This window comes from Eleginops maclovinus, chromosome 20 (assembly GCF_036324505.1).
Source record: "Eleginops maclovinus isolate JMC-PN-2008 ecotype Puerto Natales chromosome 20, JC_Emac_rtc_rv5, whole genome shotgun sequence".
NCBI lineage: Eukaryota > Metazoa > Chordata > Actinopteri > Perciformes > Eleginopidae > Eleginops > Eleginops maclovinus.
Genome location: NC_086368.1, coordinates 11,140,701 through 11,167,796, shown reverse-complemented (window position 1 = coordinate 11,167,796; position 27,096 = coordinate 11,140,701). Strand labels below are relative to the sequence as shown.

At 38.4% G+C, this 27,096-nt stretch overlaps 3 protein-coding genes across 3 annotated transcripts; 1 reads left to right on the top strand and 2 right to left on the bottom strand.

The window, feature by feature from the left end:
- Window positions 1-40: 40 nt before the first annotated feature.
- gls2b (glutaminase 2b (liver, mitochondrial)) lies at window positions 41-10,907 on the top strand. The gene is made up of 18 exons (XM_063910584.1): window positions 41-317; window positions 860-959; window positions 1,060-1,181; window positions 2,280-2,409; window positions 2,795-2,874; window positions 3,566-3,729; window positions 3,974-4,032; window positions 4,879-4,911; window positions 5,010-5,068; window positions 5,215-5,281; window positions 5,933-5,983; window positions 6,081-6,257; window positions 6,382-6,513; window positions 7,542-7,634; window positions 7,715-7,776; window positions 7,943-8,019; window positions 9,276-9,339; window positions 9,951-10,907. Exons 1-18 carry the CDS (start codon window positions 145-147, stop codon window positions 10,060-10,062), a joined length of 1,755 nt encoding a protein of 584 aa, XP_063766654.1. The 5' UTR covers window positions 41-144; the 3' UTR covers window positions 10,063-10,907.
- A 3,673-nt stretch (window positions 10,908-14,580) lies between these two features.
- LOC134883025 (elastase-1-like) lies at window positions 14,581-18,371 on the bottom strand. Its single transcript, XM_063911112.1, has 8 exons — window positions 18,269-18,371; window positions 18,074-18,177; window positions 17,307-17,407; window positions 16,995-17,120; window positions 16,265-16,401; window positions 15,945-16,087; window positions 14,900-15,049; window positions 14,581-14,696 (listed from the first exon to the last, which is right to left on the bottom strand). The coding sequence occupies exons 1-8, from the start codon at window positions 18,306-18,308 to the stop codon at window positions 14,685-14,687; spliced, it is 813 nt and encodes a 270-aa protein (XP_063767182.1). The 5' UTR covers window positions 18,309-18,371; the 3' UTR covers window positions 14,581-14,684.
- Window positions 18,372-23,846: 5,475 nt separating this feature from the next.
- LOC134882988 (elastase-1-like) lies at window positions 23,847-26,770 on the bottom strand. The gene is made up of 8 exons (XM_063911049.1): window positions 26,609-26,770; window positions 26,246-26,343; window positions 26,001-26,101; window positions 25,414-25,539; window positions 25,046-25,182; window positions 24,819-24,961; window positions 24,415-24,564; window positions 23,847-23,983 (listed from the first exon to the last, which is right to left on the bottom strand). Exons 1-8 carry the CDS (start codon window positions 26,646-26,648, stop codon window positions 23,972-23,974), a joined length of 807 nt encoding a protein of 268 aa, XP_063767119.1. The 5' UTR covers window positions 26,649-26,770; the 3' UTR covers window positions 23,847-23,971.
- Window positions 26,771-27,096: the final 326 nt, after the last annotated feature.

The following is a 27,096-nucleotide window of genomic DNA, read 5'->3' as shown; positions in this document are numbered from 1 at the left end:
GACGACACCTGAAGGCAGCAAAACTTCTGTCTGTCAGTGACCTCGCAGAAGCAGCGAGATAGCAGCTCTCCTCTGAACCAAGCAGCGGTGTTCGCTGTGATCTTCCCGGTAAATCAGACTGTCAGAGCGGCTTTGTGAGCGGCCATGCACTGTCTGAGAGTTCTGCGTCTGTCCAAATCTGTACAGCTGATCGTCAAACACTCAGACACTGCGAGGAAGCTGTTCATCATCCAGCCAGCATGCTGTCTGAGCACAAAAACAACAACACCGTCCCAGCGACCAACGACGACACACTTGGACCATTTCCAACTCAAAATGTAAGTGTCTCTGTGTGATAAAAACAGCTCGGTTTCATCACAGGAGTGGCTGCTCCTGCTGCTGCTGGGTTATCTTACAGGCATAGCCATATTGTAATATGAGTTCTAACTGGACCTCTTATTATATTTTTAAATATATGAAGACAAATATATTTATAGCTACTGAGGTGTTCATATCAGACAGTGTCAGTTATCAGCATGTGGCAGCTATAAATTCAGCAATCAGCACTTTGATTTTGGAGTTTCAAAACTTTCACAGTCATAAAGCACAAAACAAAAACATTGTTATATTCTGTCATTGACAGATTGACAGTCACTTATCTGCAAATGTAACTAAATTATATATTGTTTATTGTGTAGGGCACATTAGCAGTTAAATTGTAGATTATTTTTGCATGATTGAATGACCGAGCTGGTTTTTATTAGGAATTTTACACAAAAAAATCATTTTAGTTATGTCTTCTGTCGCTCACTGTGAGTGAGAAGCAATAAAGAATGGTTACTTTCTACTTTTTTTGAGACTTTTATCATCACTTTTTCAGCAATGGCTCTTCAAAGTCCCCCAGCTCTGGAGTGGAAGACATGCTTTTCTACACCATCACCGACGGAAAAGAACAAGTCCCCATTACACATTTTACCTCGGTAAGTAGCTAATGATACAACAACTATTTAAGCAGTTGTCTGTCTATCTGTTTCTCTGTCTGTTTGTCATTATTATTTCATGGTCCACTGTTGTTTGCAGGCCCTAAAGAAAACCGGCCTCCACCCATCAGATCCTCGTCTAAAGGATTGCATGGAGAGAATTCGACACGCTGTGAATGACTCTGTTGGTGAAGTGATGATGGACAGAGAACTTTTCCACAGGTGATACAAAGCAACAACTTGCTGCAGCAGCAGGACACTTAATTTGTAGCTGCTGATTCAAAGGAATAATTCATCACACAACGCAATAACATTTGACTGATATTTTACTGGCTGTAACCATCTGTAGCAGTAGAGCTCTGTTGTGTTTAGCTTGTTCAAAGCACCCAAATACTGACACAATTTATAAATGATACTTCACCAACAGAGGATAGACACAGCTCACAACAAACACCATGTTTTTCTTTAAGAATTGTCCCGTTTTTATTTCAAAATACACTTGCACACTGACAAGAAATAGAGCAATTCATTATTGTCCAAAGTTCTTCACTGCGTCGTCTGTTTCTGAGAGTGGTTCTGTTCTATACAACACTCAATATGGACTTGTATCTTGTCCCTGAATATCTTTGGTGTTTTGTTTTCCATTTGCTACCCGCTGCAGACACGAGACCAAACTATTTTTAGTCCGACCTTCCAAAACAATCCATTCTAATGAAGCATTTGGTGTATGTGACCTGCTGCATGTCTCTGCCTTTGTCTTTCTGTGTTCTCTCCTTGTCCCAAACACATACTTTACATTGCTAATTAAAAGCAATGTATGACCAGTTCAAGAACAATGTGAAGAATGTGGAGAAAGTCTGAACTACTACCTCTCTCTGGTGATAAGAATTGATGAGATTGATCCCTAATTGGCACACTTACAGCAGCATGTAAAAAAGACATTGCAAACAGGATATATCTTGCAAGAAAATGTCATTAAACATTCATGTAATCACGTCATTCTAACATATGTGCATGGACACTCAAATCTTCTGCTACATGTGGTGAAATATTCCCTTAACATGATTAGGCAAAACCGAGGTGTGAAAGTTAGTGATATGTAATTAGTGTATGTCAGGAGATGTCCGGGTTAATCACTGTCATGTTGATCAAAGCAAAAGCCTGTAGCTTAGAACGATTGCTGGCAGCTGCTTCTCTGGCAGCAGAACACACACGCACACACACACACACACACACACACACTTATACACAACCGAATACACACGGCATGTACTATGTAAGCACTCCTGAGTGCTCTGACTTATGTTGTTTCACTCTCAGGTGTGTCGGTGGAAACATCGTCCTGCTGATCCAGGCCTTCAGAAAGAAATTTATCATTCCTGAGTTTGATGTTTTTGCACAAAAAATAAATGAAATCTACAACGCAGTGCAAAGTCAAAGTGATGGGCAGGTATGGATTTGTTTTTTGTTTCTAAGAATGAAGAAACATAGCGCAATTTTATAAAGCCTTGCAAACATTTGGATAAGGATTTTTAAACCTACTTAACCTATTGGGATATTTACTGGATTGTGTATAGGCAAGCATAATCTACAGTTAAAGTTTGCAATGGTTATATTTAAATTTACCCTGAATTCTCACAATTTTGTATGCATTCACATTACTGAAAATGAAGTTACTATATGAGACAGGAAAAGCAGGAATCCTGATCATGTCCTGTTTCACTGACTTTCTGCACGTGCAAAATCCTATTCTATCAAATAACGCATGTTGTTGTTCTGGACCTTAAACTGTAATTTAACTGTTTTTGTGTTCCTCTTGTGTTTTGTGGCTTTAGGTCGCAAACTACATCCCCCAGCTGGCCAAGTTTAGTCCGGATCTGTGGGGTGTGTCTCTGTGTACAGTGGATGGCCAGAGGTACGAGTTACGGATTTGTACAAAAACAGTCTCTTCACTTAGTCGCTTCTGGGAACGTTGTATTGCATAATCTTCCTTAATTGAGATTCTTCAGTTGTTATTGATATCATTGTGTTCATAATAATAAGCACTTTAAAGACCATTTTAATCATGGTTGGCTTAAAAGTTGAGATTTATTTGATTAAACTGATGCTGATGAAGACCATGTGATTCGATCGAAAGCTCCAGAACAGATATGGACCTTGTAGTGAGATTGAAATAACAATTATTATTCCAGAATTGCATTGTCCATTTATTAACCAAATCAGCTGGTTTTTCTTCTGTCACAGAGTTGCTGTTGCTGTGACAGGTGATAGGTGTGATGCAATTATTATTATTATTATTATTATTATTTTTTTAAATTATTACAAATTTTAGGCCTGGGTCTGTAAGCCTTCCTTTCGCAACAGAGACAGAAATTAAGTTTACATTTGGATGAAAAAGCTTTAAAGGGGCCCATTATGCTTCTTGGGTTTTTGTCTCTCTTTTTCTGTAGTGTGTCACCTAGGTTTTTGCCTACCCTCAAACTTCCAAAGTGTTGCTTCTGAGTATCCAGCTTAATGAGTGGTTTTTGCATGACATTGGCAACATGAACAAGGACTGGTAATTAGTTAATGCAGGTTCCATTAGACATTCTGTGTTCTTCCTGCAGGCACTCAGTGGGCGACACCAAGCAGCCGTTCTGCCTGCAGTCCTGCGTGAAGCCTCTGCAGTACGCCATCGCTGTCCACGAGGCGGGAACAGAGAAGGTTCATCGATATGTCGGTATGGAGCCCAGTGGATTCAAGTTCAACATGCTCTCACTTGATGATGAAGGTGAGTAAGGCGTGTGAGGAAATGACACTTCTATAAGATGTGTTCATTTAACTGACCGGATCAGTGCTATTACACACTTAAAGGATTATTTCTTCCTCGTGCTGAAACATAGAAATGGCTCATATAGTGTTTCCCCAGCACGTCCACAGCTGAACGATAGCATGGACAGCACCTCTTTGGCTATCAGTAAATGTTAAACCTCAGCTTGTTACGTTGTGTCTTATCTCGTTGTCCATTCTCCCAGATAAGCCCCACAATCCCATGGTGAATGCAGGAGCCATTGTGACCAGCTCTCTTATCAAGGTAAACACATGGAGATGAACGGCCTGCTATGCGATAGTTGAGTAAATCACTTTCCATTTAGTAAAAGTGTGTGAGCGGGCGTATTTTACAAACTGTTGCTTTGACTTTGGAGTCACACAAGCGTTAGATTTTTGTTTATATTCACAAAGTGACAGGAGTCACTTTGGAAGTTTTATGAATATCATTTAAGTGTGCTTCACATCACACAAAGTCAGTTAATATAATTTGAATACAAATAATAAAATGTTTGCTCTTTGTCACAAACACATTTATTGCATACATAAGTTACAGTTATTAGTAAGTATTTACACTGTCAAGTATTAGGTCTTATTCTTGAAAAAATCTGTGACATATCTTATGTCCTGCTAGCTAAATTTGTCCCTGTAGTCTGCAATTTATTCTAGTTTAGAGCCTGCAGGTTTTAATGACAAAGCCTGAGGAAATGTCATAAAGTTATCAATATATTATACAAAAACATACTTTTTACATGTCATTTGTTTTTGAGAAATGTTAACTGACAATGACTTGTTACATGTAAAGATTATTTGGAAGGTGTTAATAGAAAACAGTTTTGTGCTTTTCTCAAAACTTTATCTGCAGTATCTGTAGTCCTGTTTTGTGAAATACTTGAGCTCTGTGGTTTATTATGAGCTATCTTTCCCCTTCTACTGTACCCGCTGATAATAGGGTACTAAATTATGCAATCAGTGATATGTTCACGAATTGTTTTTAGCCCGTGTAATAAGTAGTTCTGGAGTTTTTTAAGTCCAGTGTTTATAAATGCATGAATGGTATGATTGTAGCAATTACAATCAACACAAGCAAATCACTCTCGCTTTGTTTCAGCCTCGTTCAAATAAGGCAGAGAAGTTTGACTATGTAAGTAATTTTCCTATTTCTGGTTACACAATGAATATGGAACTACAGAGCTGAAAATGTCAGGAATGCACCATAAAATGTCGTCTTTGATTTCTCAGGTTATGGAGTTTGTGAAAAAGATGGCAGGCCAAGAGTATGTGGGATTCAGCAATGCCATGTGAGTGTACTGCAAATACATTTGAGGTATTTTGAGTATATATATATTCTCGACTTAGCATTGAAAGACAGTGAAAACAATGGCTTGTGCAATGCTCTAATGCATTATTTATGTTTTAGAACTGACCCCTTCTGCTTCTGTCTCAGGTTCCAGTCAGAAAAAGAAACAGGCGACAGAAACTTTGCCATCGGATACTACATGAAAGAGAAGAAGGTCAGTTAGAGAGTTCTGAAAATGCGGGGTTAGAAATGTTTTTCATTTCCTGCTGCTTAACGTTGAAATACCTATATCCAACTGCTTGTTTTGAATTCACATGTTGTTTTAATGTTTCCTTCAAGAGACTTATTGTAATGTTTTAATTACAGATTAATCTCAGTATTCTGTTTGTTTAAACTTTGAAAAATGTTGCAATATTAGTTTTAGTTATCAGTTTACATTCAATTAAACAATATATAACCTATATGAAAAGTGGAAACCTGAAAATGTTGGCTTTGACCAAACAAATAATGTTATTTATTTCGGAAAGTAAGAAAGTCATGCTTGACCACTATATTGTTCATTATATTTTTTGGTTTAGAAGAGATTTGTTAGACCAAATGCCCTACAAATATCTAACAGAGAATACCATTTTAAATGATTAATTGTTTAGGTTTTTATTTACACAAATGTACCCCTCGGAGGTTAAGTGAAATTCCTTTGAGATAGCCTCTCTGTACATCTCCAACACCCCTGTGTGCAATGCCACTTTATAATGTTATAGAGTGATACATTAACTTTGGTTGAGAAATCAGTATAATTGAACAGCGCTAGGCCAGCACACTTTAGTCAATCCAATAGTCATGATGATTATATTTCCTTCACCAGTGTTTTCCCCCAGGAGCAGATATGATCGATGCCCTGGACTTCTACTTCCAGGTAAACTGCTCTGCCATGGATGTTGAAGGATCATTCAATCCATAATCTTGAGGAGTGTGAGCTTGATTCGAAATGTATTATCCTCTTTTGGTCTCAGCTGTGCTCCATCGAGGTGACCTGTGAATCAGGAAGTATTTTGGCTGCCACTCTGGCCAACGGAGGAATCTGTCCAATCACAGGCGAGCATGTCCTGAGTGCCGAGGCAGTGCGGAACACTTTGAGTCTCATGCACTCGTGTGGCATGTATGACTTCTCTGGCCAGATGGCGTTTCATGTGAGTGCAGATCAAAGTGGCTTTGCAAGCTCAGAAGCATCAGACATATAATCTGATGTCTTCAGTTGGATTTCTTTGCGAATGAAAGGCTTTTTGTGAAGGGAAATAAACTCTCATCTCCTAGGTGGGAGTGCCGGCCAAATCAGGGGTGTCTGGTGCCATACTGCTGGTGATCCCCAACGTCATGGGTGTGATGTGTTGGTCTCCTCCTTTGGACAGAGTCGGAAACAGCGTTCGGGGAATACACTTTTGTCTGGTGAGGGCAATATGTTACCGTTTTTTAAGTTGTGCTTGAACTGGACTTTAACTTCACACTGTACATTGTACATGTGATGTAATTTAATATTGCATTCCTTGCACACTAAATGTAAATAATATCCTGCCTTATGTTGTGTTTACTGAAAATTGGCCCTTCAATAGTGTTTTATTCGTCTGATACTTAATAAATGTTTTATCTTCACGGTCAAATTGTATATTTTCTACTCTCAAATGCTGTTTTATTTCTATTTTGAGATGTTAAAATTGAAGAATTGTTTATTTCTACTCTTTTATTTCTACTTATGAGCAATGCCTTGTTTTTCAATCAATAAAGTACATCTTATCTTATCTTATAGGCTTTATAGAAAAGGATAGAGGCTTAAATAAGGCCCATATAGCAGACTGTTATGGGGTAATGGCGTCTGATGATGTTTTTGGTATTAATGTTACTAATACTGTTTTTATAAAGTCACTCAATGGCTCCAAAGTCTGAAGTTTTCAAATCTTACAAGTGACTTTTATTGCTGAAGAAATAAATAAGGACCTGCTTAGTTTAACACATTAATGTTGCTTTATAGTACAATTAAGGTTTATTCTTCCAAAACCAAAAACTTAAGAGTTAAGGCTCAAACAATCAGTATTATTGATTGTTAGAAGGTGCTGACAATGATTACTGGAGCAGAGTTAGTTTGTGGCTTTTAAGTAATAAAACCAGTGTCCTGTGATGTAGCAATTTACACCCCAGTTCATCGTTTTAAATCTTCTGTTAAAGGGGCCCTATAATGCTGTTTGTGGAGTGTTATATAGGTTTTTGTGCATGTTAATTGTATGCAAATCAGAGCAGTCTGGGCTTTGGTTTCAGACCAAGGGTGAAAAGAGGTGCTGCCGCACAGGCATGTACATTCTTTAAATCTTGTCTTGTTTTTTTTGCATAACACTTTTCTTTGTCCTTAAGGAAGCGTACAAGTAATACGTCTTCCAGAGTTTTTGTCCTCTAACACTTATATCCTTTCTTATCACCCTCAGGAGCTCGTATCACTCTTCAATTTCCACAACTATGACAACTTGAGGCACTTTGTGAAGAAGCAGGATCCTCGCAGACCAGATGGAGATGACAGGGTTTGTTTGTTTGTTTGTTCTTGCTTGTATGTCAAATGCATTTTTTGCCTCCTATATTTATTTTTTCCTGTGTTTTGCAGAACAAGTCTGTATTTAATCTGATGTTTGCTGCCTACAGTGGAGATGTGTCTGCCCTGAGAAGGTACATTACCAGCAAACCTGAAAATAGTTTTTCTTGTTTAACAAATGTCCTTTATAATGTTAACAACAGTATTATTAATATATAGAGTTGTATGACTGTGGGAAAAGATTATACTTTATGTATAAAAAGTATTATCAGATTGTACTGACTCAATTTATTCGTTCAGGTTTGCTCTCTCATCCATGGACATGGACCTGAAAGACTATGATTCTCGGACAGCGCTACATATCTCTGCAGCAGAGGGTGAGCTCTGCATGATCTGTCCTGATATTTAGTGAATGAGCATCACTAAATCTGTAATGTTCACAGGGGAGGACTGGAACCCAAAAGCACAACTCAGATACAGACAGAATGTTCAGGAACTGTTTTGCTTAAGTCTGATACAAGCAGGGTATCCATCAGTCAGGCAAACAATTCCAATGAACGGGGGAAGGCAGAATATGGATCCAAAACCAGGGGATCTGTCAATCAGGCAAACAAATTCACTCAGAAATGTTCAGGTCCAAAATCTGGCAGTAAGGGTCAAAGCAGATATACAGGCTAATACAAACTGAACGAGGGAGAGCTTGGAATTACACATAACACAATGTGGCAGGGGACAATAAAGTTGACTTTGACTTTGACATGGGAGAGTGATGTGGTATTTATACTATGGGGCTAATGAGGGAATGTGCAGGTCAGGGGATGGAAGACAACTATGATGGAGGAAGACAACTATGATTGTGTGACAATATCCGTTCCACAGGCAAACATTAAAGCAGCAAATATGTGGGCAAAAAAAGACAGTTCAGCTGTAAAAGGTCTGCAATAAAAAGAAGACAAATATGAACTCCAATAAAGTATAAATTAACCATAGGCAAGACCCTTGTAGATATCCTGCCATCAAACTACTACTACCACTTATACTTAAAACGCTGGGCAAAAGTGATGTTCAGAGAAAGGCTCTCCAGAATCAAGTACAGCTGTTTCCCAAAACAAAAGGCAAAGACAGTGTGAAAAAAATAAATAAGGCTTGGTTTAAACAACTCAAGCGAACCGGTATAAAACACCTTCCTGTTGACAGGATACTTGTGTTTTACTTGCAGTGTGTGTAAACAGCCATAATAAGTGGATCAATGGAGGCATGTGCTCTGGTTCACATTATACAAATCCACTCATAGTTCAGAGAAGCATTTGGTTGATTATTCATGTAATGTTGTGCTTTAAGTTTATTCACATAAAAAAAAGAAGTTGTGCACTCTGATTTGGATTGTGGCTGGGTCGAGTAGTGATAATTATTTTTTCCCCATGTAGTGTGTGTTTTAGCAGCTATATTTCACCCACTATTTGTCATACTATTAGACAAACTTGTAAATCATAAAGAACTTGCTTGTTTAGGGCAGTGTGATTTAAAGAGGTATGTTGCTTTTGGATTGTTTTTGTCACCAAGTGTTTTCAGATAAAGTCTCTAACTCTATCAGAAGGGAAACTAAACGGTCCTCTTTTTGATTTATTTTCAGGTCATGTAGATGTGGTGAAGTTCCTTACTGAAATCTGCAAAGTCAATCCATTTGTAGAAGACAGGTGAAAACTTTTTTTGTTCCTTTGGCATTTAATTTCCTAACTGCTAAATATGGTTGACCTTTTAACAGGATCAAATATTTAAACTTGTAGTCTGTTTTATGTTGTTTTCAAATAGAATTCAAACATGTCTTTTTTCTGAGCTTATTTTGCTGAGAATAACAGTAGATTATTCCCATCTGTCACCCGGGAGGTGATTTCTAATCAATTTTTTTAGAATAGATAGATCGTTATAAGCAAATCAAGTTGAAGAATGTTTTTTCAATTAAGTAAAAAAGGTACCATCATATTTGAGAGCAAGACATGCATAACATAAGGACAACCGCTTTGATTTGGCACTTAAAGTAGCTTAAATGATCATTTACATATTTAGGTCATCAAGTGGAAGTACAAACACGCTCTAAATGGAAAATCTCACACATAGTACAACTATTTTCATGCTGAGCCAGATCTGGATCCCTATTCCATATTGGCAGAATTTTCCATAGGGGGAAATGTTAAATATATCTAAGAGTGAAGGTGTCTGAGGTTCATTTGTCTTTACCTCTGGTAGTTAATCTTTAGTTGAATACCTACATTTCCCCTTTATACTACATTTACCCTGTATGTTTTAGGTGGGGCAACCTCCCAGTGGATGACGCCATGCAGTTCGGACATGATGAGGTGGTGACGCTGCTGAAAGAATACCAGCAGCTCTGTGAACGGCAGGAAATGGCAGCACACTAAGGCGGAGCATTCCCCGAAGCTGGACACCATCGAAGGCATGGTGTGATGAATTTAAATAGATTCCCAACACTGTAACATGAAAGGACATTTGTGCAATGTTTCAATTTTGAAAAATATTTAGGTCTGTTTGTAGCAACTCAAAGGAGTGCCAAATAGAGACCATAATTTGCCCTTATGAATATAAATGAACTATGCAAAGAGCAGGAAAGGAACAAATTCCTGAGTGAAAAGGGAAATTGCAGAGCATAAAAATGGAATATACTCTTGATAAGATAATACAATGCAATCAATAGGCAGATAACAATTAGGACAACAAGTCGTCTGAATATGACATTTGTTGGTTGGTGTAATAACAACTGCCAACAGATTCAGCCTGATTTAAAATCAGTTCTGCTAAAATACATTATCAAGCTGGACACAATGTGCATGTGTTGGTAAGATTAATGTAGGGTTAAATGCAGCAGAGGGTCTCAGAGATTTGATAAACTCCAAAGATATTGATATTTGCAATGCTTAACATTTCTTATAACAGTACATTTTTACTGTTATCTATTTGTATCATTCTATTGTGCCTTGATGAAACATTAAAACATGTAAACTATCAGACATGTTTGGATTGTAAAAGGGAAACAAGGGAACACATTGTGCCCACTGTAGGATATACTGTATATATTATGTTTTTCATCTGTAAATAAGTGCATTTGATTGCTAATAATACAATATTTAACATAGACTAATTACATTTATGCACATTTTGACTGTGCATAAACAAAAAATTCCAACTCATTTATGTGAAATATTTTGCCACTGAAGACATCCATTAAATATATTTTATTTATCTGCCACCCAGAGTTTCATTTTGTTCTGATTTGATTTTATTATACCTCATGCTGTCAGCAATTTGTTGTTTAATTTTTAGCAGCATCTAGTAAATCAGATAAATGAAGGAATGCATGATGGAGAAGCAGCTGGAGTGGTGTAGTGTTGTCAGGAGGGGGTCTGAAATGTCATTTTACAAGAGTGTGTGTTTTCAAATTATTATATTTTCTAGGAAACCAATAGCGGTCACTATAAAAGATAATATTCTAATGTACGCTGAGTCATGGCCAGCTCATTTCAACACACTTTCCTCTTCTTTATTTATAGATAATAGAGTTGATCAGTGTTGACAGACTGTCCCTTTACTGACCTGGTTTATGTTGCTGATGTACACTGAGATGCAGGCAGACGCAGTAGTTGCAGCCAGCATGCACATGTTTCAGTTTCCCTAGCTTCCACCAGATGACACTGTCCCACCGTGAGTGGACGTTTCTGCAGACCCACCGTACATCAGAGGTGTACTGAACATAGAGGCTTAGATCCCTGCAGAAAAAAAGCACATAACAGAGCAGAACGGAGCTTATATAAGACTGACCTGACATACAGAGAGAATGCTGCCTCAGGTACAGACTGCGTGGTGCTGACCTGTCCAACATCTTCCTCCACCACAGCTACAGACAGCTGGGCAGACAGTGTTTGAAAATACACTTCACAATAACATGAATCTAATGTTTCATTTGCCAAGATAAAATCTGTAAAGCAAGGTCGAAAAAACATTCAATTTTCACAACATTGATGATGATTGAACTGTTACCCTGACATCCTCTTGCAATCACATTAGCTAGCTATTTTAATTGCTTAGTATGCACCATAAAAAAGGTATGTTTATACATGGCACTGTCTCTCTGCTCCGTTGGGTCTTTGACCTGTAAAACATGTTGAACATGTTGTGCCACCATTTTCAATATAATGATAAAGAAAGTGAGACAGTAGGTATGAAATAAGAGAGACAATTTTTCAAAAGTTGGTGTCAAGTTAGCTGTGTTTGCACTGAGTCTTTAGGGAGGCCAATGTTGGTCTGCTGATCAAGTATTTGCAGCAATAGATCTATTGCTATGCATTTTTTTTAAAGCTAAAGGATGAATCTTGATTACTTTAACACTCCCCTGACTTTCCTTCTATTGACATAATTGATGTTGAGTGAAATGTCTCAACAATTATTGGATGAAATTGCCATGAAGTCCTGCACAGGATGACTTTAACAACTTATAATAAGGAACCCTTCTAGTGTTGGTCTTTTTGTAATGGAGTTGCTGGTGTTGCATGCTGGTAATCAAAATGTTGACTATTTGTGCATGAAGAATAAAAAGAAACACTGATTTCAAATGTAATTGAAGACATCCAATTACGTGCCAATTACTTTCCAAAGGGATTGCAAAAAAGGTAATCAACTAAAAAAATTCATAACATACAGCCCATATTGTTTTAGTTTTTTCTGATGGTTCGTGATAATTTGCCATCCTGATCGAAGTTCTTATATGTCGAACTGGATGTGTGTTCTGTGAAGGACAAGGTTTGGAAGTTGACAGGATGTCCAGCTGTAGTTGGAGTTGAGGGTGACTTAATTCGACAAACTTGAGGAGACCCATGAATAAAACAAAGTGAAAACAAATGATTCCTACACTGTTAGGGATAATTTTCTGCAATAGCTTAACCCTGACAGTGAAGGAGCCTGACAATCACAAGAACATGATTAATCAAGCAGGTAGGTCTTAATAAGTTGTTTCTCATTATAGCCAGGGAAAACCTCCCCACAGAGACATTACAGATATATTGACCTTTTGATTTAGTCCTGTCAGCTGAGAATGAGGTTAAAAAAATGTGTTAGCTATTATTTGTGCTGATTAACTCATGTTATCATCAGTAATTATATTCACAGTCTTCACTGGGTATCTCAAAGTGATGTGGTGAAATGATTAATTATGTGAAGAGCCATTGTGATGTTAAAGAAGCTCATCATGATAAACAGGCGACATCCGTTTGTGTCAGGCTGAAGTATGAACATTTACTCAAATTTCAATTTGTAAAACACTTAATTTGATTATTATTTTAAATGTTTTCCATTGGACACCTGTTTCCCCTCAAAGTATATAACTTATTGAATTGTCTCCCCTCATCAGTCATGCAGTGTGTGTTCGATTTAAATGAAAATGTCACCAGATGTCTGCGGTGGATACAACGGGACAAGGACAGGCATTTTCTGCAGCATGTAAAGCCCTTATCTCTAACCTACGGCCATACTGTTGCAGAGACATCAGCATTTTTTCTCAGATAATATGGCACTGTGAACAACCTGACCAGAATCAGAACAGACCTGATCTGTGTAAGTAAACCTTCTATAGTGATCTTCATGCAACCGCCTTAAATATTTCAAAACCCTAAAGGAGTTTTTAAACTGTGACAAAAAAAGTTTTCTATATTTTATGTGTGGTTGTGGGGGATCCAATCCCAGAGAATAATAGCCAACCATAATGTGGTTTTGTGACTGAATTCCAAAGATTGTATGATGAAAGTCACATTGGAAATACTAAGAGTTAGTGCACAGATTGTGATTTTAGTTTTTTTAGACTTAATCTCAGAAACAGCTAATTGTTTAAGTACACTGATATGTTTTAGTGTCATATTTATTTGTTTGAGGTGATTTGTTATTTTGTTCCTTTATGTGCATGTTTGTTATGTTATGTTGGATCATGTTGTGCTCCTCTTCACCCTTTTGATGTTTTCATCTGAAATCTAGCACATCTTTTCTGACAGCTCTCTCCTCTAAGAGACTGGTGCAGATTAATATATTTTTAACCTCAGATTGAAACACATTTATTGTTTAGGCAGCCAAGGGGATTTTTCTAGGTTTGATTTGGAGCTGATTTGACAAACAGGTTCACACATTTGAAAGAATATTTTTTAGGGCATCCAATCCTGTAAATGTGAATATTTCCTTCCAAGTGGCCCTCTTAGGGTGTTATTGTGTGTTTAAATGTGGAGGCAGTTATAAGCATGTCTGAAATATTAATGTCAGCTAGAGATGTGTGATTTTCAATAAATTCATAGAACCACAGAATAATTTAATAAACTCTGATTATAGTTTGGGTCCACATAACACGTCAGTATGCAGATTCTATAACTCAGTTTATTAGTTTGTTTTGTTGTTGATTGTTCAAATATGATGATAACCAAATCTGTGTGATTATGAATTATGTGTATACAAGGGTTTTTACAAGTTTGCTTTCTTAGACTTCTTCCTTTGAAATAATCTTGTTATATGTTAGCTTGATTGTATTTTCAAAGTAAATGTTATACTTAGTTTCAAGCCTTTTTCTATGTTGTGCAACAACTTAGTTCTTAACAGGGTAATGTGTCTTTATTAACTTGTTAAATGAGCCTACGTCCATGTGGGAATTTATCACAGTCTGTTTACCCTTGGCAATAAAAAACGTTTCTAAAGAATGTCAACTGCTTCAATGAAAGCAGTAGATAATTATCCCTATTTGTGACAGTTTCACTGGTTTTACATTTGAATTTCTTGATATGAAAAATAACTCATTGACAATGCTGTCTGAATAGATATTCTTCCTCTAAATTATACTGCAACTCAACCTAGGTTTGCTCTTATAAATCTTTATATGCAACACAAAAATGAAGCCAGTAAAATGCAATTATATAAGACATTTTATTCTGACGGAGTCGTGCAGACAATGAGATGAATCCAGAGTGAGCTCTCGTCTCCATGGAGATCGTTCTCCATCTCAACCCATGATCTGGCAAAGCAAGGACAAATGAATCATTACGTGATTATCGGTATAATCAACACAAGATGCTGCACACATAGAAATGTATTTGTAATAATGAATATATACAAGCTACTGCATATAGTGGACATACAGTAACTGAAATGATGTGTAACGTACATGAAAACATTTTTATTTATGTATAGATTCATATGTTAGTGTTAAATACTGACCCCGTTCATCCAGCTGATATAGGACGAGACACGGGTGAAGACGGTGGGCTTCTTGGTGGTGTTGCAGCCAGAGGAGGACACAAAGCTGGTCACACCGTGGACAACCCAGCTGCCGTTGACGCTGCAGTTCAGGGGGCCACCGGAGTCACCCTGGAGTCAGATAAAAAGCACCAGAGACAAACCTCAAATCCATAACCTTTTTACAGAGAGTGGAGTAAACACCCCATTTTACAATGCACTCAACTCTGTGGAGCTTGTTTCTCATATCCCCTTCTGATCTACAGCAGCCTCAAACAAGTTTTTGCACAACATGAAATTTCAAGACTTTGACACTGTGCAGCTTAAGCACTAGCCCGGATCATTCTAACTGACTTATGCCCCTGCTGATGCAGCAAGTAATCCCACAAGTCCTCCAAAATCTCTTCCTTGACAGGAAGGGGTCATGCCACACTCAGTGGGAGACGTTGAAATTCACTTTGCCACAAGGGAGGGGGACTGAATTCTGACACATTCTTTTCAGTGTTCCGTTGAAAATGATGTAAAAAGTATTTTGTGTCTCATGAGGAATCTGCCTAAAGTTTGATAAATGTCTACAGATTCAAAGCTAAATTAGACACCCATGGCATAACACACCCAAATCTACGACTGAACTGTTAAGGTGGGGTGGGTAATGTCGACACAAGAAAAGAAGAAGAAGACAAGAAAGAAGACGGCTACAAAAAAAAAAGCTACAATCTTTCAAAATTGTTCATCGTGGCTAACCAATGACTGATATTGTGCAAAGGAATGGGCAAGTGGTACTTGCTGCACATGCATCTGCGCACCAACAACTAAGTTTGATTCCTGGACCATTTGCTGCATATCACTCTTTATTCTTTTTAACCACATTCCCATTTCTTAACAATCTCCACATCTGGAAACAATTGTTCACAAGGATGTGTTGTTGACAATATTATAGGAGAGCAAATCATAGTGAAATATTCTAACAAAAGAAATACTGAATGTAAGGGAATACACATCCCTGTCTAAAACCTTGTAGGCTTACCTGGCAACCAGATTCCCTGCCACCACCGGCACAGACCATGGAGTCCTTTACAGTGCTGCCCCACCATCCGTAGCTGCTGCAGGTCCTGTGGTCAACAACGGGCAGGTAGGCCTGTTTCAGCTGGGCAGACAGCTGACCCCCAGCTGCAGAGAAACACATCTGTTATCACAACTGTGATAATGCCTAAAATAGCATAAAACCTACACTAATATCTATCTCTTTTAAAAGTGATGTAATTTACAGATTTCTTTCTTAGGGTTGGGTTCTTTAAATGCCAAAGTGGGTTACATCATGCACACGTGTCATTATTTCCCACTCACTCTGGGTGCGACCCCATCCTGAAATGTAGCAGAGGTTGTTGTGGGGCAGGACCTGACCGGAGGGAGGCAGGGTGCTGAGCTGGACGTTGTTGTTGAGAGAAGCTTCGGTGGACAGATGTAGGAGAGCGATGTCCCACCTGAGGGTCGGACCAGCATTAAACATCTGTTCTTCATAAAAACATTTATTGTAATGGTTTTAGGAAAAGAAGGATATTTTCTTCTTCAAGATATGACTGTATGTTTAGGGCTGCAACTCGTAATTGTTTTATTTTTCATGAAGCAGCAGATAATTCTTTTGATTATTTGATACATTATTCAGATAATCACAATTATCAAACACCAGAGGTCATGTCTTTCATTTACTTCTTCTGACTTTCTGTTAGACAAAAAGTCAAAACATATTTAATTAACAGTAGCAACTATAAAAACAGCAGTAGATTAATTTTCTATTTAATGTCTAAATATACAATACTGTATGATTGGGTCTGTTTACACAATCTAGAGTAAGAAGTCAAGATTTTTTAATTCTGTAAATATGTATAGTTACATTTAATGTCCACATAATGTAGCTAGTATATCCAACATTACATGGCAGAAAAAAAGCCATTAGACAATATTTATCAATTGTGTGGGTTTATAAGTAACTAAAAGCAATCTGCTTTTTAATATGCAATGTACGTATATCAGAATGTGATATATTTAGGTCACATCATGAGCAATAGACACTAACCCTCCAGCAACATTGTTGGAGTTCCATTTAGGGTGGATGTGGACACGGCTCACGCTCATGTACTGCTCAGAGCCTTCATGGGAGTTGATGTTGTGATCTCCAAGAACAACACGCCAAACCCTGGAACTGTGGATATACAAAAAGTTTATATTTCTATGGCTGAAAAGAACCCAAAGTTCTCAGTCTAATTTCATTTCAAATGTCAGGCTATGCACTTTAAGAAATATTCAGCGCTGTGAGAACACACATCCTGCTACTCCTATCTTATATCTGTTATTTTGATGCTCAGCAGCTGTTCTGTGAATATCCCACCTGTCCACACAGTGAGCAGCGGTCATCACCCATCCTCTCTTGATTAGGGTTCCTCCACAGGTGTGTCGGTAGCTGCTGCCAGATTTGAACTGAAGAGAGATCTAACAAAAGTGACAACAGAGAGCATTACAAATAAAGAAGCTGAACCATCCACATTAAACCAAAGTGCTTCTTGGCAGCTTTCCCAACACTGAAAATGCCTCAAGGCGTTTACAAGTCTTAAAAGCAACTTATGGACTTTGTGGATGTGTTCAAGCAAAACAAATTTTGCTGAAGTATTTTACATTTGGAATCTGGCTATAAAACAATGGTGTTTTTGAAAAAAAATACATGTACTTAAATACTACACTTCTGTTATATTGAATGCACTTGCATTTAACTTGTGTATATCAATTTATACCTTTGACTACTCTATTTCATTTATAAACTAAATATAGAACTTAAAATAATTATTAATTTACCATCTACACAGTAATGTGTTACTGAATTTGCATACAAAACATACGACCAAACTTATAAATATGATGCAATTTTATAGATTAAAGGCCTTGTATTCAAACACAGGTGATCTAAGTTATGAGTTTCTTTAGATACTTTCATGTAGGAGTTCATGATATAGGCCGCCAAAAACAAGAAAAGATTAGAAAAGAGATATACAGCATATCTTATTTCAGGGCCTGAAAGGAGCCAAACTGGATAATGAGAAATTGTATGACTATCGAAAATTGAAACACTTAAAAACAAAGCAAAACAAAAGTTACGGGTACCTGCCAGGGCCAGGAGTTGGGCCTGGCCACCTCGCCTCCCACAACTCTCCCCTCGACACTGTCATCCTCCAGATACCTGGGCTCTGGTCTCCGCTCAGCCAGCACTGAGCAAAGCAGAGACACAGGAAGCTACAGTCAGACACCAACAACTGTGTGCAGAATGTCAAAGAAGAAGAAGAATCAAGCAGTTCTTACCCAAGGCTGCGAGGGAGGTTAACAAAAGGAACCTAAGCATGTCTGTAGTCTTGTGAAACGCTTTGCACAGGAGACTCCTGCACACTACTCTTTTATACCATGAGGCCCCTGATAGTTTATACTGTATGTGTGTGTGCCTGTGTATCTGTATCCACCTGTGTCGGTCTCACAGTTATCAGGACTATGAATTGCTTACTCAGGGACATACATTTTTCCATTCTTTTGAGCAATTATGTTTTGTTTGTTTGCTTTTGTCAGTTTTTCCATTATTTAACCTTCACATAACTCCAGTGCTGAGGTTAGTATAGCTTTCTGTCTTTGAAATAATTAACTTCCAAATACTACTACTAATAATAAATCACATTTATATCGCGCTTTTTGCGGTACTCAAAGACGCTTTACATATTGCCCTATCAAAACTATGCAAACAGATCATTTATTAATTTATACTAGGGTTAAAAACAAAACAGAGGTTAAAACAAGAAGAAGAAGAAGAAGGTAGGAGTTAGGTGGTGAAGGCTAGAGTAAAAAGGTGTGTTTTTAGTGCAGATTTGAAAGAAGAGAGGGTTGGGGAGACTTTGAGGTGGGAGGGAAACGAATTCCATAAGGAGGGGGCAGCAACTGAGAAGGCCCGATCACCCCAGGTCCGGCGCTTTGTCCGGGGGACTTGCAGTTGGTTGGCAGAGACGTACCTGAGGGATCGGGAGGGGGCATGGTGATGGAGGAGGTCAGCAAGGTAGGAGGGGGGCTGGCTAAGTTGTTGAGGGCCTTGTAGGTGGTGAGTAAGATTTTGAAGTTGATTTGGTGTTTTATTGGAAGCCAATGAAGTTCACGGAGGACAGGTGTGATGTGTTTTCTGGAGCGGGTAGTGGTAAGGAGGCGTGCAGCACTGTTGGTTTATAAAGAACTGAATGGTTCAGCGCTCATTTATGATCTTCGGCTACATTATGAACAATCCAGACGTGTTGGGTCAACAGGTTCATGTCTGCCCTTTGTTTCCAGAGTCGAAACTAAATATTGAGAAGCAGTGTTCAGTTTTTACGCATCATATATTTTGAACATACTCACATAAAACTGCAAGTCTGCTGCATCTCTCACTTCTTTTAAATAAAGGCTTTTCTGTTTGATGCTGATTTGTATTTAATAAAACACACTAGTACCTTTTATTCTTGTATTTTCTACCTGATTTCTTAATTTTCTTATCTTTCGAATGACTGTTTTTTCACTGTACTTAAATGTCATCTTAAAATTTGTTATGCTTTTTTTTCTTTTGGAAGAAAATGCCTTGTTGAAATTGAAGTAAAACTGAATTGCCTCATTTTTTATTTTCGGAGAAAAAGTATTGAATGTAGAACTATGCGTAGCCTCCTGTGTACATCATTACCACATCCACCCAGCCTTAAGACAACTTTACTCTTGCACTACCACTCTCTTTGCTATTCAAGTGGCTTGTTAGTGAACAATACAACACATTATGTCATTATTGGTTAAAAAGCATAGCTAAAAGAAAACCGCGCCACGCCAGCCCGCTAATGCCAAGTTCACACTACACGATTTTTAGCCCAATCAGCCGCTCCCAGACGGATTTTGGAGCTCGGGGGCAAATCGGCGTTAAATCGGCAGTCGGCGTTTGATCATTATGTGTGAACTGCTCAAGAGCGAGGTGAGAGACTCCCGGACGGGCATGTGTCCCCAATGCCCGACAGATGTCTAGCAAGCTAAATATCTGGACCTGTCGGTGAGTCCAAATGCTGTGTGAAGAGGGTTGTGCCTGGTGCGCCGACGAGCTACACGGGGTGAGGAAAAGTCCCGGGGAGGAGCTGCACAGCTTTCAAAAAAGAAGAAGGGTTGTCCTACACATTACACAACAAGTCAACACAGCTGTTTGAAACCTGATTTTGAACAGTAAAGTTGTCAAGTCAAAATCAAATGCACCTAAGATGTTGTGAACAAACAGTTGCATGCTGGGTCTTATTTACATGCTAAATGCTAACAGGCTAATGGGTGGTGCATTCAGCGGTGCCTGAAGAACTCTGGCCTCCAGTGAGGTGTGTAAGGCCGTCCTGCTGCTCTTTAAGTGACTGGCCGGAAAAGTTAAACCTGGAGCAGATTGAGAAAGACTTAAGTTTGCTTTTAAAAAGCTCACAGACCGCCGTTCAGACAGGTGTGTACAACAACAAACTATCATGTTATCAATGTGAAGAGGGCGGCGCCAAGCCACCGGCCCCTGTGTTCCACTTAAGCAACATTCACACGGTTACGTTCCGTTAATGCTCGCCGGAGGGCGTATCTGGCGCTTGGGTTTAACACGACTGACAACCAATCACATTAATCTCCCGCCTGGCTACGGACACTCAAAGCAAAAAACCCACTTTTTAGAGCTTGATTATTGCAGAAAATTGATTTATGGGATGTCTATGGCGCTATTTTATGCAACATGCCATGCTAGCTTAATATACTGTATATGCCTGCTAGCTGTCCATTCAATGTTAAAACGAAGTACACTGGATATAAACTCCCCAAACATGCGAATACATACCAGTTCCACCCACTGTCTCTGCCACCTCCCTCCACGCCTGGTTTCTCCTGTTTGAGGTCGTACAAAACCGGTTGATTCCCTACAGTTCTTATCATTTTTTCCTCCATTTCTTGGTAAATGAGGAAATGAGTCGAGCTATGGCTCTCCTGACATTTGTACATACACGCGATTTGATTGGCTGGCGCTTCGGTCAACGCTTGAGAAGTTGAACTTTTCTCAACTTCGACGCGAGCAATGGAGCCTACGCGACACGACGGAACTACAAATGCATTTCGGCGGCGCTTGACGTCAAGCGTTAACGGAACGGAACCGTGTGTACCGGCCGTTACAGTAGCTTTGAGTCCAAAAACTGTTCTTTATTTTCATTTTACCTTGAGTTTTGTCATGTTTTCTGATTTATTTTAGTAAAAATAGCCGACATTGAGGTAGTAGGGTGTGTCAGGCATAATAACACGTTGTGAAACGGCTGCAAATGTCCAACACTAATGTTAGTTAATTTTAGGGTACACACACTTTAGATTCAACATAAAGTACCGGAAGTAAAAGTACTCAGTATGCAGATCGGTTTATATATAATATATGTTCCGATTATAATTATTGATGCATTAATCACACCTGGTAAAGGTGCAGCTAATTAGAATGGCTTTGTATACTGCAGGGTAGCTTGTGAATTTAATCCAGGTTTAACTAAAGTCTTACTTAAGTGTTGATTATATTTCACTTCAGTAATCAAAATCTGCAAAGTAACTAAGGATATTAAATAAATGTAGTGGAAAAAAAGGACACTACATACCACTGATTTGTAGTGGGGTAGAAGTACAAAATAGCAAAAAATGGAAATCCTCAAGTTAAGTACAAATCCCTCAAAACTGAATTTACGTAGCCTATAGTACTTGAGTACATGTACTCAGTTTCTTTACACCTATGCTCTTTCCTCTGTTTATCGATGCTTATTGAAGTGTATGGTTGCTGTCACCTTGATGCATTAGATAAAGCCTTATTTTACAAAAGGCTATGTATTAACCGAATGTTTGAATTGAGTATCAGCAGAAACAAAATCATGCTATAGACTTATTTATATACAAAAGACAGCTGACTGCTTTAAAAAAAATGTGCCATAAGAGAGGATCGGGTTGTGACGCAGCACACACAGCATGTAATGTAATGTACCACGGCATGGTTTAAGGGCCTCACACTCGTCCACCATGTAAAATGGAAATTTAAATGCGCATGTTATGGGGTAATGTGCGGAGAGAAAGCGCTCTAACGAGATTATAATGTGTGTTACCAATTACACGTTGACTAGATAAAGATCAATGTTTAAAGCTGAGAGTAACATCCCAAAGCTACGCTACAGAATTACACTTATTCATTTTTACAAGTATTAATGGGGCCCAGTGTACAGTAGAAAAGGCTGCTGGGACAGAGAAAAGAGTTGGACGTAGCACTGCTGGTATAAGGAACCAGATTATGTTGATTTCAAGATTTGAGAAGATACTATTTCTTTCTTCAACGATTACATGTTTAATTCAACAATGACTGTGTGAAGCAGGGTCAATTTGCTTTAGGCAAGAGAAATAATTTAGGGTTTTATTTTACTGGTTTTACTGAGGCTTAAGCAGCATACAAAAGTTGCTAGTGATAGATTTTATAAAAATGTAACTGCAAATATGACCAAAAGAACATCGAGTATTCAATACATTGAGCACTGTTTAGAGTCTCGGTTTAATATATGGAAATCCGGTTTTAACTTACACATTCACATGAAATACGTGTGGTTATTTTAACCTCCCCATATGCCCTGCTTTAAACATTTAAGGGAGGATAGATACCCCAGTGTTTCAAGGTTTACATGAATCATTAGATGAAATATTAATTTCAGTGTAGAATTGCACGTACCAAAAATAAGAATAATATATTGTGTTACATTATTGGATTCTAATCTATATTTTGATGGATTAATGCAATGTCAATGTTGGTGCTTCTGAAAGTGGTGATAGTTTTGCCTAATATAAAGCTTTTAACCTTCATCTTTAATAATACAATATTATATACTATTGTTTGATAATAATTATAATCATACTTTCAATAATACAGTAATTGGTAATGCAAACCTTCAAATAAATGTAATGGAGTAAAAGGTGCAATATTTGCCTCTTTATATTTACCGTAACATACAATGTAACTACTGCATACTCTACAATTAGAATTATGTGAGTGATAAGTTTCATGATGAATGCATCGGGGGCGGTTATTGAGCTTGATCTCGTTACAGGAAGATAGCCCTGCGCCACGTATGCTGTCATTAGACATAGGCTACGCCAGCCAAAGCAGAGTGGTGTCATTACTAAATGTCTGTTGGATTGTCCTTACTGAATATAGGATCATACACTTACAACATACAACCTTTATTTTATTTGTATATGTTCTTATGTAGCTATTCTATACTACATCTGACAATGCTAGGATAAGTGAAGCCTCTCTTAAGCCACTTATAGCTTGACAGTATCTCCACTTTAGCCAGCACTGAGACCCAGTGGAAACTCATTAACACAAACCATCTTAACATGGTTTTATAAAGACTTTTTCAGCATTAGATTATGTCCGTACAGCCTTGATATTATTCACCTGTGGCTGCGAGAGTGGTGAACAGCAGAAACACGTGCATGTCTAATTTTGATATCCTCAGCTGACCTTCATCTGATGTTCCCCCTCTGCTGAGCCTGCAGGGTTAAGAGAGGCACCTGTGATCTGTCTCAGGCTTTATCCCAGTTTGTGATAGCGTGTGACGGCGTGTTGCCTCATCAAACTCGATTAACCGAAACATGAAAGTTGTTTGTTAAGAAATATCAGTGCAGAACATTTATTTCTGTCTGCGGCCACACTTTAATGTGAGGAGTTGTTTGCTAAAGTATATAAATCCATGAATTTGTATTGTGTTGTTGCGTGTAAGGAGAATAGCTTTAGGCCTAAAACAAAGTAGATGTACAAAGATTGGCAGCTGTTTGCAAACACTTTCTGATGAAAAACCAGTCAACATTCAAAGTTTAATGAAGTTTATTTTTTGTAGAATAAGATCAGAGAAAAGAGGAAGCACAGTCGATGAAAAAACGGCTGAATGCATTCTCTGTCTTTGTGTGCTGCAACATGGATGACTCGTCTGCTTAAGCCATGACCTGGAAAAGATTAAAGCAAATTATAGTTGATATGACGCAGCCAACTTATACAAAATAGGATAAATGCATTTGACTACCCATAATATTTTCAGAATCTAGTAAATAAAAATCCAACATCTTAAAATAAATAATGTTACTTCATTTCATAGTGCTGTTGTTCTATTAGCGACCAATAATAATTATTTTATTTATATATTTTTTTCTCCCTTTTACGGATACTTTTTTTTTTAAGCTAACCCAATAGTGGATTTCTGACTTGCCTGCACATGTTTTTGATTTCTATATTCTAATTAAAATGAACAAATAAAAAATTACTCATGCACAACTTAGATTTTGGAAACTAGTATACATGAACTTCCAAACTGACGAAGAGTCATTTTAAGGGCCTGTCATTTAAAAAATGATAGACAACCACATCCCTAACACTGAACCTGGTTTATCCAGTTGATGTAGGCTGAGACACGGGTGAAGACGGTGGGCTTCCTGGGTGCGTTGCATCCATAACCAGACACAAAGCTGGCAATACCGTGGACATAGTATTTTCCATCAACAAGGCAGTTCAGAGGGCCGCCAGAGTCACCCTGAGGGGAACCACATTAAAGACAGCCTCTTAATATCCATGACAGAGTGATTCATTGGTGGATATAACATATAAAAATATATAACAACATTGAAGATTTTTCTGTTAGGGCTAAAATATGCAAGATTGTGATCACGTTGGTTATAGCCAACTTCCTATCTTCCAAAATCTAAGTAGTCCTCTATAAAATGACTGAAAATAACATTTGATTCATGAAATTTTTCAAATGTCTTTTTCATGTAGGAGGGAACTCACATTGCATCCGCTCTCGGCACCACCACCACCACACACCATGGTGTTGGAAACGGTGCTGCCCCACCAGGTAGGGCTGGTGCAGGTCTTGTGGTCGACCATGGGAAGGTAGGCCTGCTTCAGCTGAGCGGAAATGCTGCCACCAGCTGGAATATGCAGAATTGGAAAGGTAAGACACAGAGCTTTAAAGAAAACGCATTCAAACTGACGGTATCATGCGGTTTGCTCACTGGAAGTGAGTCCCCATCCGGTGATGTAGCAGAGGTTGTTGTTGGGCAGAATCTGGCCGTTGGGAGGCAGAGAGCCCAGCTGGGCGAAGGAGTTAAGGGTGGCCTCAGAGGTCAGACGCATCAGGGCAATGTCGTACCTGAGGTGGACATGTATGCATCAAACAGGTTGAACACAAAATCAACTTTTTAGAAATACCACACTCCTATGGAGGACTTTTTGTCCGTTGGTAAGAGCACCATCTTTCTGAGGGGGCACTCTTACGCTGTAACAGAACATCATGCAAGATATTTAGGTAATGAGACAAATTTATTACCTAAACCTTCTGAAAGATCTTTTAAATATGTGAGTGTAAAAAAAAAGTCCTCACCCATTAGCCACGTTGGAGGAGTCCCACAGGCTATGGATATAAACATTGCTGACAGTCTTGATCTGCTCCCTGCCATTGTTGCTGTTGAGATCATGTTCGCCGATAACGACGCGCCACTCCCTACTCCTGCAATATTTCAAAAAACGAAGCAAAGAGAAACCCAGTATTTTTATCAATCAATTATTTGTTGTCTTTTAAATGACTTGATTGCAAGTCAGCTTAGCCGGAATATTTTTTATTAAAGCAAACTGGAGAACAAAAAAAAAAAATCATAAAAACTAAAGGTCACAATATGCCATTTAATGACTCCTGGTTTTTATTATGTTTTTATTCCTTTGTTTGGAGCCTTTATTTACTCTCTAATAAAACAAATGGATGCTGTTGGAATATGACAAATATAAATGAGGCTGTCAGAAGTTCTCTCATGCTGGTGACATTTGGAAACAATTAAATAAATCATTCCTGGGTATGCGATAAGAGTAGCTATGGATATTTAAGTCAAAGTAATTACAGAATGCACAGTAATGCATCTAAACTAATACAGCCGAAGGATACCAAGTGTATGCAGGAGTTAGTCATTATGTTACCTGTCCACACAGTGAGCAGCAGTCATAACCCAGTTTTTGGCAATAAGGGTTCCTCCACATGTGTGGTAGTAGCCGCTGCCAGATTTGTACTGAAGGGAGATCTAAGGGAGAGAAAACAGGCCAGAGTTATACCCCTGCAGAAACCTTATCATTGTCATTTGTAAATCAGACATTGTGGCACTGTATTGGTAAGTCTTTCAGCTGAAACAGGGCATTTAGTTTAGTTTGGTTTGACAGTAGATTACCTGCCAGGGCCAGGAGTTGGGTGTGGCCACCTCACCTCCAACAACTCTTTCCAAGCTGTCCTCGATGTACCTGGGCTGGGGCACCAGGTCAGCCAGCACTGTTTAAAAAAACATGAAAACATTGGCTATGATCTATACATGTTTTCCTAGAAACATCATAATATTGTTTGCTTTCCACCTATAGAAAGAGGAAAGGAGAAATGAGGGTAGTGAGTGTGCTGGTAGAGCAGATTATGTGGAGTGTTGACTAAATGAAAAATGAGTGAGTGACTGGATGACAGAGAGAGTGACTGACTGATAGAGTAAGAGAGTGAAAGATATGAATAATAAATGGTTAGACAGTGCGTGCTGTCGTTTTCTTACCCAGGGCTGCAAGACTTGTCAACACCAGAAACCTAAGCATGTCTGCAGTGTGTCACAATGTTTCTGCTCGGGAACGAAGGCTTCTCAACATCTCTTATACCTCCATTTGACCTTCAGGTGGTCTAAAAAAAATCTTGCTGTTTTTTCCCCTGTGACAAACGTCTGCTATACAGCTGTGGTCTTTCTCACAGTATTATCACAGACCACACACCTCCTGCTTTGACCAGTAAAAAAATGACACACATACAAACAAATATATCACTGGAGGAAATGAGTGTAGTGATTGAATGGACAGAGAACCGTTTATGCATTTAATCTATTTGATAAATTCTACCACTTCTGTTTCATGCAAAAAACACATTTTTGTCAGAAATTTGGCCTGAAGGGTCTAATGAATACTTTTTGATATAAAGGCACACATCAAAATTTCTGCTTAACGTTAAAATGAATTGTCTGATGTAATAGAGTGCAAGTTCTTGAGAATATTT

Bases quoted from the DNA above. Each gene is read 5' to 3' on its own strand.
- gls2b (XM_063910584.1), top strand. From the start codon at position 145: ATGCACTGTCTGAGAGTTCTGCGTCTGTCCAAATCTGTACAGCTGATC. The intron at 960-1,059 runs GTAAGTAGCTAA...TGTTGTTTGCAG, and splicing joins CCATTACACATTTTACCTCG to GCCCTAAAGAAAACCGGCCT. The intron at 7,777-7,942 runs GTACATTACCAG...TTATTCGTTCAG, and splicing joins GATGTGTCTGCCCTGAGAAG to GTTTGCTCTCTCATCCATGG.
- LOC134883025 (XM_063911112.1), bottom strand. From the start codon at position 18,308: ATGCTTAGGTTCCTTTTGTTAACCTCCCTCGCAGCCTTGG. The intron at 18,178-18,268 runs GTAAGAACTGCT...TGCTTTGCTCAG, and splicing joins AACCTCCCTCGCAGCCTTGG to TGCTGGCTGAGCGGAGACCA. The intron at 15,050-15,944 runs GTAAGCCTACAA...ATCTGACTCCAG, and splicing joins GCAGGGAATCTGGTTGCCAG to GGTGACTCCGGTGGCCCCCT.
- LOC134882988 (XM_063911049.1), bottom strand. From the start codon at position 26,648: ATGCTTAGGTTTCTGGTGTTGACAAGTCTTGCAGCCCTGG. The intron at 25,540-26,000 runs GTAACATAATGA...GAAATATTGCAG, and splicing joins GCTGCTCACTGTGTGGACAG to GAGTAGGGAGTGGCGCGTCG. The intron at 24,565-24,818 runs GTGAGTTCCCTC...GGTTCCCCTCAG, and splicing joins GTGCCGAGAGCGGATGCAAT to GGTGACTCTGGCGGCCCTCT.